Source organism: Folsomia candida, unplaced genomic scaffold (assembly GCF_002217175.1).
Source record: "Folsomia candida strain VU population unplaced genomic scaffold, ASM221717v1 Fcan01_Sc001, whole genome shotgun sequence".
In the NCBI taxonomy this organism is placed as follows: domain Eukaryota; kingdom Metazoa; phylum Arthropoda; class Collembola; order Entomobryomorpha; family Isotomidae; genus Folsomia; species Folsomia candida.
In genome coordinates this window covers 10,726,668-10,740,799 of record NW_019091193.1, presented here as the reverse complement: position 1 = coordinate 10,740,799, position 14,132 = coordinate 10,726,668, and the positions used below count along the sequence as shown (strand labels likewise).

At 36.3% G+C, this 14,132-nt stretch overlaps 4 protein-coding genes and 1 long non-coding RNA gene across 9 annotated transcripts; 3 read left to right on the top strand and 2 right to left on the bottom strand.

The window, feature by feature from the left end:
* Window positions 1-3,738: 3,738 nt before the first annotated feature.
* LOC110846607 (troponin C) lies at window positions 3,739-6,090 on the bottom strand. 2 transcript variants are annotated; one of them, XM_022093423.2, is made up of 7 exons: window positions 5,861-6,075; window positions 5,746-5,776; window positions 5,594-5,652; window positions 5,216-5,297; window positions 5,028-5,147; window positions 4,051-4,203; window positions 3,739-3,971 (listed from the first exon to the last, which is right to left on the bottom strand). In XM_022093423.2, the coding sequence occupies exons 1-7, from the start codon at window positions 5,861-5,863 to the stop codon at window positions 3,967-3,969; spliced, it is 453 nt and encodes a 150-aa protein (XP_021949115.1). In that variant the 5' UTR covers window positions 5,864-6,075; the 3' UTR covers window positions 3,739-3,966. The 2 variants fall into 2 exon arrangements, with proteins under 2 accessions (XP_021949115.1, XP_021949107.1); XM_022093415.2 differs by lacking the exon at window positions 3,739-3,971 and having other exon boundaries at window positions 4,043-4,203; window positions 5,861-6,090.
* A 1,067-nt stretch (window positions 6,091-7,157) lies between these two features.
* LOC110842173 lies at window positions 7,158-8,772 on the top strand. Of its 2 annotated transcripts, none has more exons than XM_022087889.2 (6): window positions 7,158-7,613; window positions 7,680-7,805; window positions 7,977-8,117; window positions 8,195-8,232; window positions 8,314-8,404; window positions 8,528-8,772. In XM_022087889.2, the coding sequence occupies exons 1-5, from the start codon at window positions 7,553-7,555 to the stop codon at window positions 8,395-8,397; spliced, it is 450 nt and encodes a 149-aa protein (XP_021943581.1). In that variant the 5' UTR covers window positions 7,158-7,552; the 3' UTR covers window positions 8,398-8,404; window positions 8,528-8,772. The 2 variants fall into 2 exon arrangements, with proteins under 2 accessions (XP_021943581.1, XP_035702750.1); XM_035846857.1 differs by having other exon boundaries at window positions 7,205-7,613; window positions 8,314-8,428.
* A 330-nt stretch (window positions 8,773-9,102) lies between these two features.
* On the top strand, window positions 9,103-9,828 carry LOC110842122. Its single transcript, XR_002547299.2, has 3 exons — window positions 9,103-9,299; window positions 9,364-9,478; window positions 9,629-9,828. It is a non-coding gene; the product is annotated as an uncharacterized LOC110842122 (long non-coding RNA).
* A 32-nt stretch (window positions 9,829-9,860) lies between these two features.
* Window positions 9,861-11,554, bottom strand: LOC110842120 (N-alpha-acetyltransferase 50). Its single transcript, XM_022087831.2, has 5 exons — window positions 11,229-11,554; window positions 10,984-11,126; window positions 10,708-10,894; window positions 10,477-10,609; window positions 9,861-10,363 (listed from the first exon to the last, which is right to left on the bottom strand). The coding sequence occupies exons 1-5, from the start codon at window positions 11,234-11,236 to the stop codon at window positions 10,232-10,234; spliced, it is 603 nt and encodes a 200-aa protein (XP_021943523.1). The 5' UTR covers window positions 11,237-11,554; the 3' UTR covers window positions 9,861-10,231.
* A 41-nt stretch (window positions 11,555-11,595) lies between these two features.
* On the top strand, window positions 11,596-14,132 carry LOC110842121 (elongin-C). 3 transcript variants are annotated; one of them, XM_022087832.2, is made up of 5 exons: window positions 11,596-11,746; window positions 11,908-12,044; window positions 13,381-13,577; window positions 13,655-13,714; window positions 13,820-14,131. In XM_022087832.2, exons 2-5 carry the CDS (start codon window positions 12,006-12,008, stop codon window positions 13,899-13,901), a joined length of 378 nt encoding a protein of 125 aa, XP_021943524.1. In that variant the 5' UTR covers window positions 11,596-11,746; window positions 11,908-12,005; the 3' UTR covers window positions 13,902-14,131. The 3 variants fall into 3 exon arrangements, with proteins under 3 accessions (XP_021943524.1, XP_035702726.1, XP_035702717.1); XM_035846833.1 differs by having other exon boundaries at window positions 11,605-11,741; window positions 13,820-14,132; XM_035846824.1 differs by lacking the exons at window positions 11,596-11,746; window positions 13,381-13,577; window positions 13,655-13,714; window positions 13,820-14,131 and adding an exon at window positions 12,356-13,374.

Below are 14,132 nucleotides of genomic sequence, written 5' to 3'. Positions count from 1 at the left end.
TCAAAGAAAGACGGCGTCCTATGCACCAACTACAGAATGATTCTGGCTGCTCGAGAACGGGATAATGCCGCAGATGGAAAATTACTTTATTGTGGTTCGGGAAACTGGTAGCGGTTACAAAGAGAGTTGCAAATTACTTGGGTAACAAGCAAACTAAACTATGTGTTGTGCTGTGGTGCGGAGTGCGGCGTGCGGCCGATACATAGAAATTTGTACATTTGTACGCAGCAAACGCATTAGAATTGCTTATAATGACGAATTATCTGCATATATTCTCGAAATATCAGTTATAAACTTATCACAAATCACTATGTAATTAGATAGTTTCCAAAGTTTATAATTTGAGGTGAATTTTTTCCGGACTCTGCATACATATTTATGCAGGTATACTTTACTACTGGTAGTTAGTATGTAATTTAAGTTAGTCTCTATAACTCGTATTCATTTATATTTACCTCCTACATTTGTATATGTGAGGTACTCTTGAGTTCAGGAACAATTACTTGAAACAATGACATGAAGGGTTTTTTTCTTAATATTTTGCCAACTTGAGATAAGGCGAGTGCAAAGAGGTTCGTTCATACATGACTGGTTTGGACTGCAATACTTGTTTGAAGTCATTTCCTCCACTACTTCAGTGTCATCATGCTTGCTTGAGCAGTTGAACTGTGTATACTGCTCATGATCCAGTCTGTCCATCGTTCATGTCCTTATCAAATTGCCCAAAGTAGGAAAAAGCTGGTTGTATCTGGTTTAACTCCACCTTAACTGTAAATTCAGTTAGCAACCAGATCGGACCCCAATGCATGCACCCAGTACGAGAACGAATGCATCAAAGTAATTCACAAACAGGACAGGCCACCACGGATGATATGATGATGATGGGACTGACTCTTTTTCTGGCCGAACTAACACTATGAACAAGATCCCTTCCGTTCACAATCTCCAACTGAACCAGAGAAAATTCATATGTACAAAACATATCATTATCATCGCTATGAATTGTTATTACGTTGACGAATTTAGTCAAGCCGTACAAATCGCAGATCTGCCACTGCGTAACCTAACCTATATATGCGTGTAATATATTTTAGTATATTCGAGTATGCGTTATAAGTCATATTTTTATTTAGTTAGGTTTCTGAAAAGTAGCAAAAAAGTTTATCCAGCAGCAATCTGCAACTGGTGTCCAATAAGTCTCGATGAAGCCGTTTTGTTGCGAGCTCACCTTTCACCTTTCCTACAAACAAGGGTGAAAGGAAAATAGGAAACGCGACTCGTTTCTGTAGCAGTATTTACATGCACTTCGCATTGGGGGGTTGTCCTGGGAGATGGGAGATTCATCTCTCAGGGCAACCCTCGAGTAAAAATACCTTGACCCGATACGGAAATTTCTGCACTATGTCGGCAGTGATAGGGTTTGGGAAAAAGGAGATGCTTACACTTCCTTTGGTTGAGTTTTATGTGTGTACATTTGTACACGATGCTGTGTGTGGAGTGCTTAATTTATGCCCCCAACGTCACCATCAGGCTGGTCATGAGACGGTGAGAAAGAGCGTGTTTTGTGGGGTTCAGCACTTTCAGCTCTGAAAGCAGGAATAGAGTGAAACCTAAGCGAGGAAGATTATATGGCCAAAGTAAACTCGGTGGGTCGGTCGGTCGGTTGGGGAGGCGAATCTTTAACCCGTGTCGAGGAGCTCTGATCTGTCAACTCAACCACGGCGGCGGTGGAAAGTATAAGCTGATTGTGAGCTCCGACACATAAGTGGCAATCCCTTCCATTTTCATCAGCGTCGAGACGCCCAGAAACTCTGACAACGGCAAACCAGGCTGGAATGAGATATGATGCGACGACGACTGTGACTCACCCATCCCATCAACATCCACATCATGTTTCCTGAAGCCTATTGATTTTCGCAGCTCTCTTGTCCCTAACCAGCCACAGGATTTGACACTTGTATGGCAAACTCTTCATTTCATTAGAAAAGACCCAATACAATGCACACACATCCCGCATGGACATCAAAGGTTGGTGTGTCTGCCCCATAATGGAAGACAGCAGTTATTTGCATGGTCACCCTCGATTTAGCAAAAACAATTGGAATTGGAGTAACTTTTCGGCCTTTAATTGTATTTCCTTATGCTCCACTGCTTCATTCTCAATTTTGGTGAATTTGTTCTTGGCATTGCTCGTGTAGCACAACACTATGTTAAGCTATGTTGATACGCAAAAATAAGAAATATTCAAGTATGTGTATTGGGATGTTTTGATCAAAGTTTTTAATTTGTTCAGCCTAATAAATAAGAAAAATCTCATTGCCAGTAGTGTACCAGTATCATCATCATTGCATATTTGTACATATTTATGTATGTATGTATATGATAACATGCGAGATGATGTCATCCAGATTAATTTTAATTCTGCGACAAACACCATTTAAGCAGTATTGGAGATAAAATAAGCAGGATTATCTATTTTCAATTTGCATGGACATTGATTCTCCAGTTTTATCCGATTCAATCTGGCTTGATGCAAGACATCCAGATTTTTTAATGATGAATACTTTAAGTTTCACTCCTTCGTGATCTTGTGATTCAGTGATCAGAAGTCTCATAACATTCGAGGACCATATTCCAGTTGTATATTCATTGCATATACTTGAAAAGCTTGCTTTATCGACTGGCAATTTTAACCATGCAATTACATTCTATTAGCGCAAACCTCATGAATGGTATATGTGTGTAAAGGAATGGATAAGAGCTCCTTCTCATATCCATGCTTATAAATGTATGTACATAAATGTATAAATATAATAAGCTAAATAGTTTGTGGCACACAAGTTACAAGTGTCAAATTTCATGAAACTATTTTCGGAACTCTGTAGGCAGACCCGTATTATTACTACTTCAGTGCGAATGTGCCATTAGTCTTTATATTGGATAGTCTGTAGTTTTTTAAATGTATTGTATGTCAAACTATTATTTCATCGGAAAATATATAGAAATTAAAAGAAAAAAAAACATTCACGATAGTTCGTTCAAGGTTCGTCCACATATGAATTTCTGTCTGTTATGATACCTGTGTTGAAACATGCCGTTTAAGTGAATGGAATTAGACCACTAATTTATTCGGTAAATTTGAAGCAGAAGTCCGAAAATCACAAAATATGCGGAGTGGTTAAGAAATGGAGTCATGCCTATGGGTCAATGGGATCGTTGATGCAGAATCTTTCTCATGACAGGATAACATTCGGGATATTGGTCGTAGATATTTGCTTACAAAACAAAGAATAGTAATTCATAACCACAAAATTACTTCTCACCTCTACTAGTTTTCTGAAGATTGTCTGAGAAAGTTGAAGTTTGAGATGGGTATAGTGATCACACGACAATGGGAGATTAAGTTATTAAAATTTGTGTTCTCCAAGGGCCATCAGAGCTACCCATGCCGATTTTAGTTTAATAAAGTATTAGCCGATCTTAATAAGGGTTGAATAAATAAGACCTAGTACCAAAACTATCTATAGTTAGCTAACAATTCAAACTCTCGTTGGAGTAAATCCTGACCCGATGCATTTCTGAAAAGCTGTCTGACTACTAGTAGAGGTTTATTTTATATGTATAATTATCCTTGTTAATGATTTTCCCATTTGCAGATCGTTGTATTGATATTAAAATTGTACATGTCCTTGTTTTCGAATTTTCGTTTATATGCTTCGGATTATACGAAATTTCGGATATTAGGTTAATCAAAATAAGCAATTTATTAAGAGGATAATAACAAGTAATTGTGTTACAATAGTCAGTTGCGTAAACCAGCTGCATACATGATGCACTGATAAATATTCATTGTCCAATAAGAATCCAAACAACCAATACATCAAGATTAGAAATTTTGGGGAAAGTTGGCTGATTGGCTGACGCAGGGTTGTTACATGGTCCATCATCACTTGGGCACCTTCCAGTTTACCCTGAATTTAAATTGGTCAAATTACTATAGACAGGTAAAATTGCATTTATCATTAAGGTAAGAAGCTGGTCATCATTTACCGGTCATCATTTCGATGAACTCATTAAAGTCAACAGTCCCCGAGCCGTCCTCGTCAATCTCTCCCACGATTCCATCCAACTCTTCGTTGGTCAATTTGTCATCCAACTCTCGGAGAATCTCCTTCAAGCTTGAAGTTGGGATGTAGCCGTTCCCTATAAAAAATATAGTTTTTTGCATGATCAAGGCTCACTTGTGTGTGTACACATGTTTTTGAATGGGGGGTTGAAGCATAAAGTGATCCGGTCGCGGTATTATTATGATCTCTTTACTTGATTTTTGCACCAATGCGCAATTAATCTTATCCGTTTAGATAAACAGAGACATTTCTTAGCGCCCTTTCCAACCAGTTTAATTCTGATACCCATGACTGCATGAAATATATATTTAGCAGCATGTGTTAAGCTTGCATGACCATAATATGCAGATTTCATTTTATAAACAAAACCAGGACATGCTGACTTGTTTGCATGCCTCATTCAGCATCCTATTTAGTCTACTACGAAGAAGCCCAAGTTGTGCAATTTCTCATGCAGTGCAAGGAAGCGAGAGGATCCATGTTCCTAAACCGATAACAGTCAGCAACAACTCTCTCGGAGTTGATGCGTTGACTGACTCCAACAAGTATTTCTTCGGGACAAGCTACGATTCATTTTAAGATCAAACATATTACACTTTATGGCAGCGTACGAGGCTGGATAGATTCATCCTTGATCTATAACGGTTTTTTTACTTCTTCCTCATGCTTTTCCACATTTAAGAAATTACTCAGACCATGTGGTACATGTGGGAATCATGACAGCAAAATTTACAGCACTACTACTGATCCAAAACTGAGAGTAAATGGAAATACGTAAGAGAATGTTTACATGTAGTGCGTCCATTGAGCAGGCATATATGCAAAAACATGCGATCCCAAGTAGAATAAAATTGAATATTTAAAAGCATAAACAACTTTACTTGAAGTTATTTAACTCGCCTGCTTTATCGTATAACCGAAACGCCTCCTTCAACTCCTTTTGGAGTGTTTCCTCGTCCTCCTCCACAATAAATTTTGACGCCAAAATGACAAATTCTGTGAATTCAATTTGTCCAGACCCTAAGGAGTATTTAAAAATAGTTTAAAAATTAATTTATGCTTCCAAAAATCCTCTTGTGTGGGATTACCATCCTCATCCACTTCAGCAATAAGTTCTCGAAGCGTTTGTTCGTTAAATGCTTGTCCCATCACTCTTAGAATTGTTCCAACCTAGCCGAATCAAATTACTTTATGAGTTATACATAACTCATCGGATGGATTAAGTAAACTATCAAGAATTTGAGTTGGGAATATAACATCAAGTAAGCTCATTGACTGAAGCCACGTATGCAACATGCATGTCTCAGAACGCCTCCCGCGTCATAATTAGTTTCTCGAACTGTAGAATTATAGACTAAAAAATGTGTAGACTGGGTGCAGAAAATATTTAATTTTTCAAATCATTTAAAGGTGGGTTCAACTCATGCTCAAGGCAATTATTACATTAGATTGATTTGAGTACTTGCCATTTCGGGCGTTATGTAGCCCTTTCCTTGTGCAAAACTGTCAAAGGCTTTCTGCAAAACTGTTTTTTAACCATCCTTTGTTACTGGTTTTTATAATATTTTTTTGCAATAACATAGTGAAATAAATGAAACTACATATAAATCCGGCTTACTTGCAATCTGGTCCTTGTCCAACTCCTCACCCTAATTTCAACCATTGTGACAATTTTATGTTAATAAATCCAAAAATAATTCATGTAATTAACAAGTAATCTTAAATATCCTTACCATGATGATTATAAGTGATTTGGATAAGCGAATCTCCTTACGTCAAGAGGAGCAAGTTGAACGGATGACAAGCTAATGATAACTGAACTTGGCTTAATAAATGCAAAATAGGATCAACTTTAGTCAAGAAAAAAAAACATTTCCTCAAAATGTTTAACACTTGGTCTCTTCTCGTTCATACTCCCTTAAAATTGAAGAAGTGGGAGGGATCGGGTCTGGTACTAGAGGCGATAAACGTTGATGATGATGGTATTACATCAACCTACAGAATATATGCATATGGTTAAGTTAAGAATGGATACCATTTGCCACGAAAATTATCTTGATCTGGATTTTCTAGCAATACACACTCTTCGATCCGTATAATGTCTGAAGACCTATTTTTAGCAAAAACATAAACTCAATATTTCCCCACTCGCTTGTCAAACTTCTATAGACATTTAAAGCGATCCGTCCGACATATAAATGTGCTTTTCCTCTGAAAATCCGGATGTAAGGAACTAAATCATTTTTACGTCTATTTAGTGAGACGAAACCGACAAATCCCAGAACATTTATGTCTGAAACCTGTGGTGGTGGTTGTATAGAACGCATATGCAAATACGATCCTACGTATGTAAAAATGTATAATTTGAACTGTATAGGTTTTATTAGGAACCATGCTAAAACATTTTTTCGCGTTTACAACATCTTGAAATTTCATTTTAGCACCAATCAATTTTCAAGTTTTGCGAATGCATGAAAAACTCCCATCATTTCGACGTCAGTCAGAATTAGCTTGCACACATGGCGGTACATATATCGTATTTACATTGTACAGTAATACCAATAAAAACGGGGATTCGTATGAAAAGCAAACTAACAGGCCAGTTAAAAATTTGACTTATGCATTCACTGGTATACGACGGATGTCATTAATAATTTTTGACATATTATACAATACATGATAATTGTTTAGTGGTGATACTGTTAAAATAATGTGGAAAGTATAAGTGTCAACTTAATTTTCTTGTCTCATATCATAAACTGTGTCAACAAAGAGATCATTTTAAGGAGTATGAACGTAGAATGAAATTGCTCCATCCCGTTACAACTTGTTTTTCATATGTCCATTTTCATTAAGACACTCAACCTGTCTGCAAAGTAGTCATAATTGGAACGGAGAAAATATTTCTCATTAGTTTCGTAAAACTTACGATGCACATTTCTTTGCCTGCAGTGATAAAAGAAAAGAGAAAGTACTTTCACTTTTGCATTTGCATTTTCAGTCCACACATTCTTTCCATGAAATATGTTTGCATGTAGTGTTGACATTTTCTATTCAGTATGAATTCCATGCTTGGTTTTTTACCATTGTATGAATGGAAATCGGCTAGCCTCGTAGTACACGAAAAGGATTGCCAGCAAAGAACTCACCCCACTAACAAAGCACCTGGAGTGACTAATGCTGTTGCGTGTGCATTATATCCATCCACACAGGTGCAAGTGGTACAACTCAATACATATCAGCATAGCATCATCACATCATTCTAAACAAACGAGCTACTTTTTTAAGCCGTTGTAACTTTTGTATACGCCTTAATATCACAAAATTTGTTAATTTGTTAAAAATTTAAATAAAATGGCATGCTGAAGGTGTGATGCAGATTTAGATACGTCTATTTAATAAAGCAAACCAAGTGTTCATACAAAATGCCTCCCACCGTTAATTTTGTGTCTTTAGTGTTTTTAACGGCAATCATCTATTTATTCGGTAAGACAAAATTTCGAAACGAAGCTATTAAAGGAATGTAGCATTATTATGGTGATTGGGGTTCAGGGAATGTTGGAGCGTTGGAATGCTATGTCTGCACACAACAGGAAGGAAATGTTGAAAAGTGTCTGTCTACGGTGAGGACTTGTGATTACGAAGAAGACACTTGTTTAACCGAAGTCCGTTGGGGCAGTAAGTAAAGCATCATTTGTATACGCACAAAAATCATTTACGCTAATTGTAAGATCAAAGTGCCAGTGTTTTCATTTCAGCTTTATTTAACCTACTAAATTCTGTTTTCTATCATTGTAATTTTTCAAATTGGTAGAATCCTTCTCAATTTCGACCCAATTATTGTTTCAGGCACTCCATATTGGTCACAAGGAGCTGAAAAGCAATACTATGTGACAAAAACATGTGCCACTAGACAATATTGTGAACAAAGGAGGCAAGATTTTGTAAGTTACTGTCACCGAATTTGGTACGAAGATTGGAAGTGTGCAGGTAACATTACTCTTAATGATTATGATTTTAATGGTCGAAGAGCTGGATTTACTTAAAATTTAACTTTGCATAAACAGAATGCTGTCAGGGGGATCGGTGTAACTACTTTGCCTTTGTGAGTTCTTTCTCCGTTATACATGCTATCGTCTCAAGGTGTACTATCTAAATTACTAATGCAATGAATTACTATATGCAGATGGGAGCTGGAACAACCTCCCTAAACCTTTCAGTGTTTATTTTGTCCCTCTTGCTTACACTGAAGGAATACTTTCACTTGTAGTTCGGAGGTTCGGACACCAAAATTATAATTAGTGAGAAAAAAAACACGTTTGGTTGGCCAAGAACAATACGCTCAATGAGTGAACTGTATGATGGTGAATGAATGATTTTAATTCTTATTTTGTGTTTAGGTATCCAAAAATCTCATTGCCTACTGTCCCGGAGATAAATACATATAAATATGTATAGCTTTACAACGCCTGATTTATACAGAATTTCTACTTTTACATAATGTAGCAAAGTACAATACATGACACTTAAATTACAGATTCTCATATTTTATATTCCAAATCATTGTATTTATTACTTCTGGGTTTGTCCAGTAATTCAACCTTTGGAGAATAAATTATAAAAAAGAGATACACAATCTAGTAGACATATGTAACAAGTATTTACCAAAATGACAATTACATTTACAGCACGGCGCATTATATATGTACTGCATTAATGTCATTCCTATTCTATGGCATTAATATACAAAACAAACTGCATCCATGCAATTGATTAGATTGCTTTGGTCCTCTTTGGACTGAATTTATTCATAATAGACGAATATTTTTCACCTCTAATTAAATTGTTGCTCCAATTTTGAAGATTAATTCAATTGAGTTTATTTATAAGTTATAACACATTCAGTTATGAAATTTCAGTTTAATTCTATTTATAGAAGTTTCTCTTTCGAATGATCACAATATAATGAGTGCTGTCTCGTTTACTACTTCAAAAGGATTTTTAGTTCCTGATGAGCAGCACAAGTAGCTCAATTAAAACTCATCTTGACAATTATATTTTAATATTTCACTTGCAATGTTTAATTTAAACGGCTATGCAAAAAAATTGCATCTTCTCCTCAACCTGTTGATTTGGACCAATGTGATCATGGACGGGTATACCGTTTTAGGGGTATATTCTAAATTTTAAAAAATTGCAAACTCAGTCTTATAATGCTAAATTTTTTATAAAGTAGAATATCGGCGTGACTCAAACAGCTTCTCAAAATAAGCTAAATTCCCAAAATGGGAAGCCTCGAAATCTTGCGAATTTTCTAAGCGGAGGAAATAATTTGGGAAACGGTGGATTACGTAAATGTTTTTTTTACAATTTAATATTTTTAAAGACTACATGTAACTTTACTACGAAATTATGAAATTAGAAATATGTATCTACAAAACTTCATCCCACTATAAGCCATTTTTTAGTGAATGTAAAACTTTTATGTATGTATTTTACAGAGAATCAGCATGGTTCTGGTCCTTATTTTTGCGGGCCAATGGTTGGGCGTCATTATATGGTTGGAAGTCAAAATTTTTGTGGAGGATATAATGTAAACGACTGTTCAGCATTGTGTTTTTTCAACAATTTTACATATTTCCAATGCGAGGGTAACATTTGTCATTGTTTTCAATAAATTATTCTGTGACATATACAAAAATTGAAAGGGCTACAAATTTTCTGAAACCATAATTCTATGTATGTTACTTGCATCATTTTATTTATTCGATCGTTTCTTTAATTTTATCTTAAGATTATTACAATCAGGTTTTTCTTTATGTTTCATCAATTACCACTGACTTGGTACAAAAAGTACTTATTAAAATCGAACACCGTTGACACTGTTTGCTGTGTAGGAGACAAAATCAGTTAAAATCTGCAAATCACTTAAAACACAATATGCAGGTTTAAAAATTTAGGCAACATTAAACACGTGTTGTTAAATGCAGTACATAGGTACATGGAGCAACGCAGGAGGGAGGAGGTTATTAATACAACAATATGATTGATGCAACGAAAAAATTATCTAATTAAATGCGAGTTGATGATCCATTGGATTCCTATTATTTTGCACGGCCATTATAATGTTGATGAGGGTTATGATGATTAGAGTTGTTAGTTGTTGGACCATTTGACATAGTGCCGTTCACAGTTGGATGGTTCACTTGTTCTTCATTAGTTTTCCTTAACGTCTTCTGCAAAAAAGAACATAAAATATGTCATAATATTTCATTCACATTACAGAAAACCTTAACCAAAACCATTACAGTTTGCCGAAAGTTGAATAAAGTTTTTGTTTATAGCTTACCTGTTCTGCACGTAACAAAACATGAGCATCTGCAGGTTCAATCCTTTTATAATAAGCAGGTTTTGTTTCCACGATGCTGAATCCAAATTTTTGATAAAACGAAATCGCACTTTCATTGTTGACTTGGACATGTCTGAAAGAAATTACATAATTGTGATTTATGATTACCCAACTCCACTCGTTCGATACCCTCGAGTCAATGCTTGAATTAGTTGTTATTTTCTGACTCACAAAAAGATTGAATCAAAGCTTCCATCTTTTTCTACGTATTGAAGTACATGATCCAACATTAATCTTCCTATTCCTAGTCGTCGATATGGAGCTAGGCATCCTAAAGTCATTATGTACAAGCGTCGTTGACCCTCTGAAAGGTCTATTCTGCAACAAACTCCTCCCACCACGACATCATTGTAATATGCTAAAAAATCACAAACAAAACTATTATACATCCACCACACCACATATGCATTCAAAGAAAAAAATAATTTCTAATAAAGGTAATTGTACCAAGGCGAGCTAGCTCTCCAGCTTGAAGAACGTCTTTGTAAAATTTGTCATTATAGCTGACAGGAAAGACAACAGAGTTCAACTTTTTAAGTTGCTTTATATTGTGGGTAGTCACCTCACCCAGCGCCGTTCTGCCTCCACCCCTGTAAATTTCAAAGCAACAGAATAACTCTTCACTTTTATATCAACGCCACATTACATTTATTCATGGGTAATATATATTTATCATTTATCAGTGTGCTTACAAGGTCATATTTATGTGCCGACGACGGTGCTCCCACTGGGATTGCCAACTAAAAATCTTAAATTTCTAGACTATTCCCAGGTGTAATCGTCACCACAAATTTTCAGATGAAAACTGAACACACAAAGGAAAACAAAGAATGGAGGAGAACGTCTCACTGGAATTGCATCCTCTTGTGGTCAGGGACTTAACTCGTACCTTTGCCCAGTCTTTCAACACTAGTTGTTTTTGGGGGAATATTTTTCAAAAAAATGAGTGAGGTCAGTTGTCGTCGTCGTCAGTAGGCTCTGGTTTGGTTATCCTTAACGCAGGCAAGGAAGAGAAGTGGTCACATAGCTCGTCCTTCGGAGTGAGTTGACTTTACCCGCCCGCCCAGTACCAATGCGGAGGGCAGTTCGAACTTCCAGTCAATGACTCCACTAAAATACCGACGACGAAGACGACACAATTAACTTCTTCCCCTACTTATTGTCGTCGCTGGTAGATAAGACCAGACTCTTATCATTACTGACACGTAAGGTAATGTAGTTTTGAGCAAACGTAATTTGTACATGTTCATCTGTTATTTTTAGTCATAATTGTCGCATATTACAAGACACATAATTAGTCATTATTGTAGGACAAGGACAAGTAAGATTAACTAAAATATACTAAATGCGTTCCTTGTTAATCAAACACAGGTGGTGTCAACAGAGTCGTCAGTCGTGAACTCCCGTTTAAATTTACGTATAACTTACTTGGAAATTACTAGAATCAACCGAAGGAAAGACTTTCGAAAATGTCCCAACAAAATGATGTCAACATGCAGGATGATGAGGTAAATTTGTAGTTCTGTTATATTTCACCATCTATCGAAAATTGTCAACATGCAAACTAGTTAAATCTGACCTTCCTACATCCATGAGAAAGAGGCTGATTTGTAAAGAGCCTCAACCAGTGGGTGGATCAGATACCGCTTAAATTAGCTTGACAACAAACGCTGTAACGAATAGTTATACTCACGAATAGTATAAAATTTTATATAAATGTTATCCTTCTCGAAAAGATTAGTTCCTACATTTTGTCACATACAGATGTCTAAACTCACATTTTATTTTTTTGTACTATTTTGACAATTGACACATAAAGTCAATACAATGGATGATAAGAAAAGTAAAGGGAAACGTGCAAAGACTAAGAAGAAAGTCAATAAAAAGACGGCTAAAGTCAACCCCACCGAAAACGACAAAGAAGTGATTCAAGTTTTCCCTGCTGGAGATGGCAAGAAAACAATTGTGGACGAATCTACAGTAGAAATTGCAGGAGTCAATACATCCCAGTTTAATGACGATGAAGGTACTGACAAATTAGTACCAGATGAAACAGAGAAAGAAGCCAAAGACAATGGACAGGTTGAAACAGCAACAGCAGAAACTACTGCTGAATCTCGAAAACCACCTGAAAGTAAGAATATTGACAAGAACAAGGCAAAGGGACAACCGAAACCAAAAGGAAAAAGCAAAGCTGCCAAAAAGAATAAAGAAAAGAAGAAGGAAATTGAACCCGCAGTGCAAAAGGCCGAAACAATTGCACTGCTTGCACAAGTTTTTGCATTGGCCAACGACAACCCGATTGCCCCGATTGCTCCGGTTGGTCCTGGTGATGACGGACAACAAGCTAATGCTGATGAGGCTGAAGTCCCTGCTGGTGGCGATGTTCCGGCTGACGATATTGAATATGATGGTGAGGGTGACGAGGGCGAAGGAGAATGGGAAACTGCTACGGCACCACCAATTACCCCTGAACTAGAACATGGACAACCTGATCAGAAAAAAACGAAAAGAGGTAAAAATAAGAAAAAAGAAAAAGGTACTGGAACCGGAGAGGGTAAACCAGAAAAGTCGGACAAAAAGAAGAGAGGCAAGAGCAAAGAGAAGAAAGATAAGTCGGCGTCGAAATCTAAATCTAAAAAGAAAGGTGGCAAGAAAGGCAAAGGTAAAAAAGGAAAGTCCAAGGCTTCGAAAAAGAAAAAGCAAAAGAAGACCGAAGATAATGAAGAGGAAGAATGGGTACACAAAATGGACAGATCATTTCTGCATGAATGTCATTCTTTAATGTAGCAAGAAAAATAATTTGTTGTTAATATGTCTTGCCTTACTCTTGTGTATTTCTAGGAAGAAGACTACAGCCGAATTTATGGAGGATGTGAAGGACCAGATGCGATGTATGTGAAATTGATTTCTTCAGATGGTCACGAGTTTATTGTAAAAAGAGAACATGCCCTGACATCGGGCACCATTAAGGCTATGTTGAGTGGCCCTGGACAGTTTGCAGAAAATGAAACAAACGAAGTAAACTTTCGAGAGATACCGTAAGATAAATTTCAGAATACTAAATTTATCATCACTAAAGGTATTTTTAAAACATGGATTAAAAATATATATTTAGGTCTCACGTTTTGCAGAAGGTTTGCATGTTCTTTTGTTACAAAGTGCGCTTTACTAATAGGTGAGTAATTTGGTGGAGTATAAAGTTAGTTGAAAGGGCTAACATTTGTACGATGTATATGATGAATACGGTTCATTTGATTAACTATCTATTTTTGAATTTCAGTTCGACAGAAATCCCCGAGTTCCCCATCGAACCTGAAATTGCACTTGAACTTCTGATGGCTGCAAATTTTCTAGATTGTTAAATGTCCGTATCACTCACGTCAATTATCTATCTCGTGTCGTTGAATATTATGTCGTTTTATACTTATCACTATCGTCAATTTTGCAAACATTAAGCTTGCACAAATTCATGTTTACAATGATCAATTACTTTGGCGAAATGTGTGTCAAAAAGAATCTGAATTTTACCTATCGATTTGTCAATCAATTCTATCTAATTCATACTTGAAAATAAATTGAATACATTGTCAAAC

Excerpts from the sequence above, each read along its gene's own strand:
- LOC110842121 (XM_035846824.1), top strand. The coding sequence starts at position 12,364 with ATGGATGATAAGAAAAGTAAAGGGAAACGTGCAAAGACTAAGAAGAAA.
- LOC110846607 (XM_022093415.2), bottom strand. Across the intron at positions 5,298-5,593 it reads GCTACATAACGCCCGAAATG|GTTGGAACAATTCTAAGAGT; the intron begins GCAAGTACTCAA and ends TGATTCGGCTAG. Across the intron at positions 5,148-5,215 it reads TGCTGAAGTGGATGAGGATG|GGTCTGGACAAATTGAATTC; the intron begins GTAATCCCACAC and ends AATACTCCTTAG.
- LOC110842173 (XM_022087889.2), top strand. The coding sequence starts at position 7,553 with ATGCCTCCCACCGTTAATTTTGTGTCTTTAGTGTTTTTAACGGCAATC. Across the intron at positions 7,806-7,976 it reads AACCGAAGTCCGTTGGGGCA|GCACTCCATATTGGTCACAA; the intron begins GTAAGTAAAGCA and ends TTATTGTTTCAG. Across the intron at positions 8,118-8,194 it reads CGAAGATTGGAAGTGTGCAG|AATGCTGTCAGGGGGATCGG; the intron begins GTAACATTACTC and ends TTGCATAAACAG.
- LOC110842120 (XM_022087831.2), bottom strand. Across the intron at positions 10,610-10,707 it reads AGCTTTGATTCAATCTTTTT|ACATGTCCAAGTCAACAATG; the intron begins GTGAGTCAGAAA and ends AATTTCTTTCAG. Across the intron at positions 10,364-10,476 it reads TTTTGTTACGTGCAGAACAG|AAGACGTTAAGGAAAACTAA; the intron begins GTAAGCTATAAA and ends TCTTTTTTGCAG.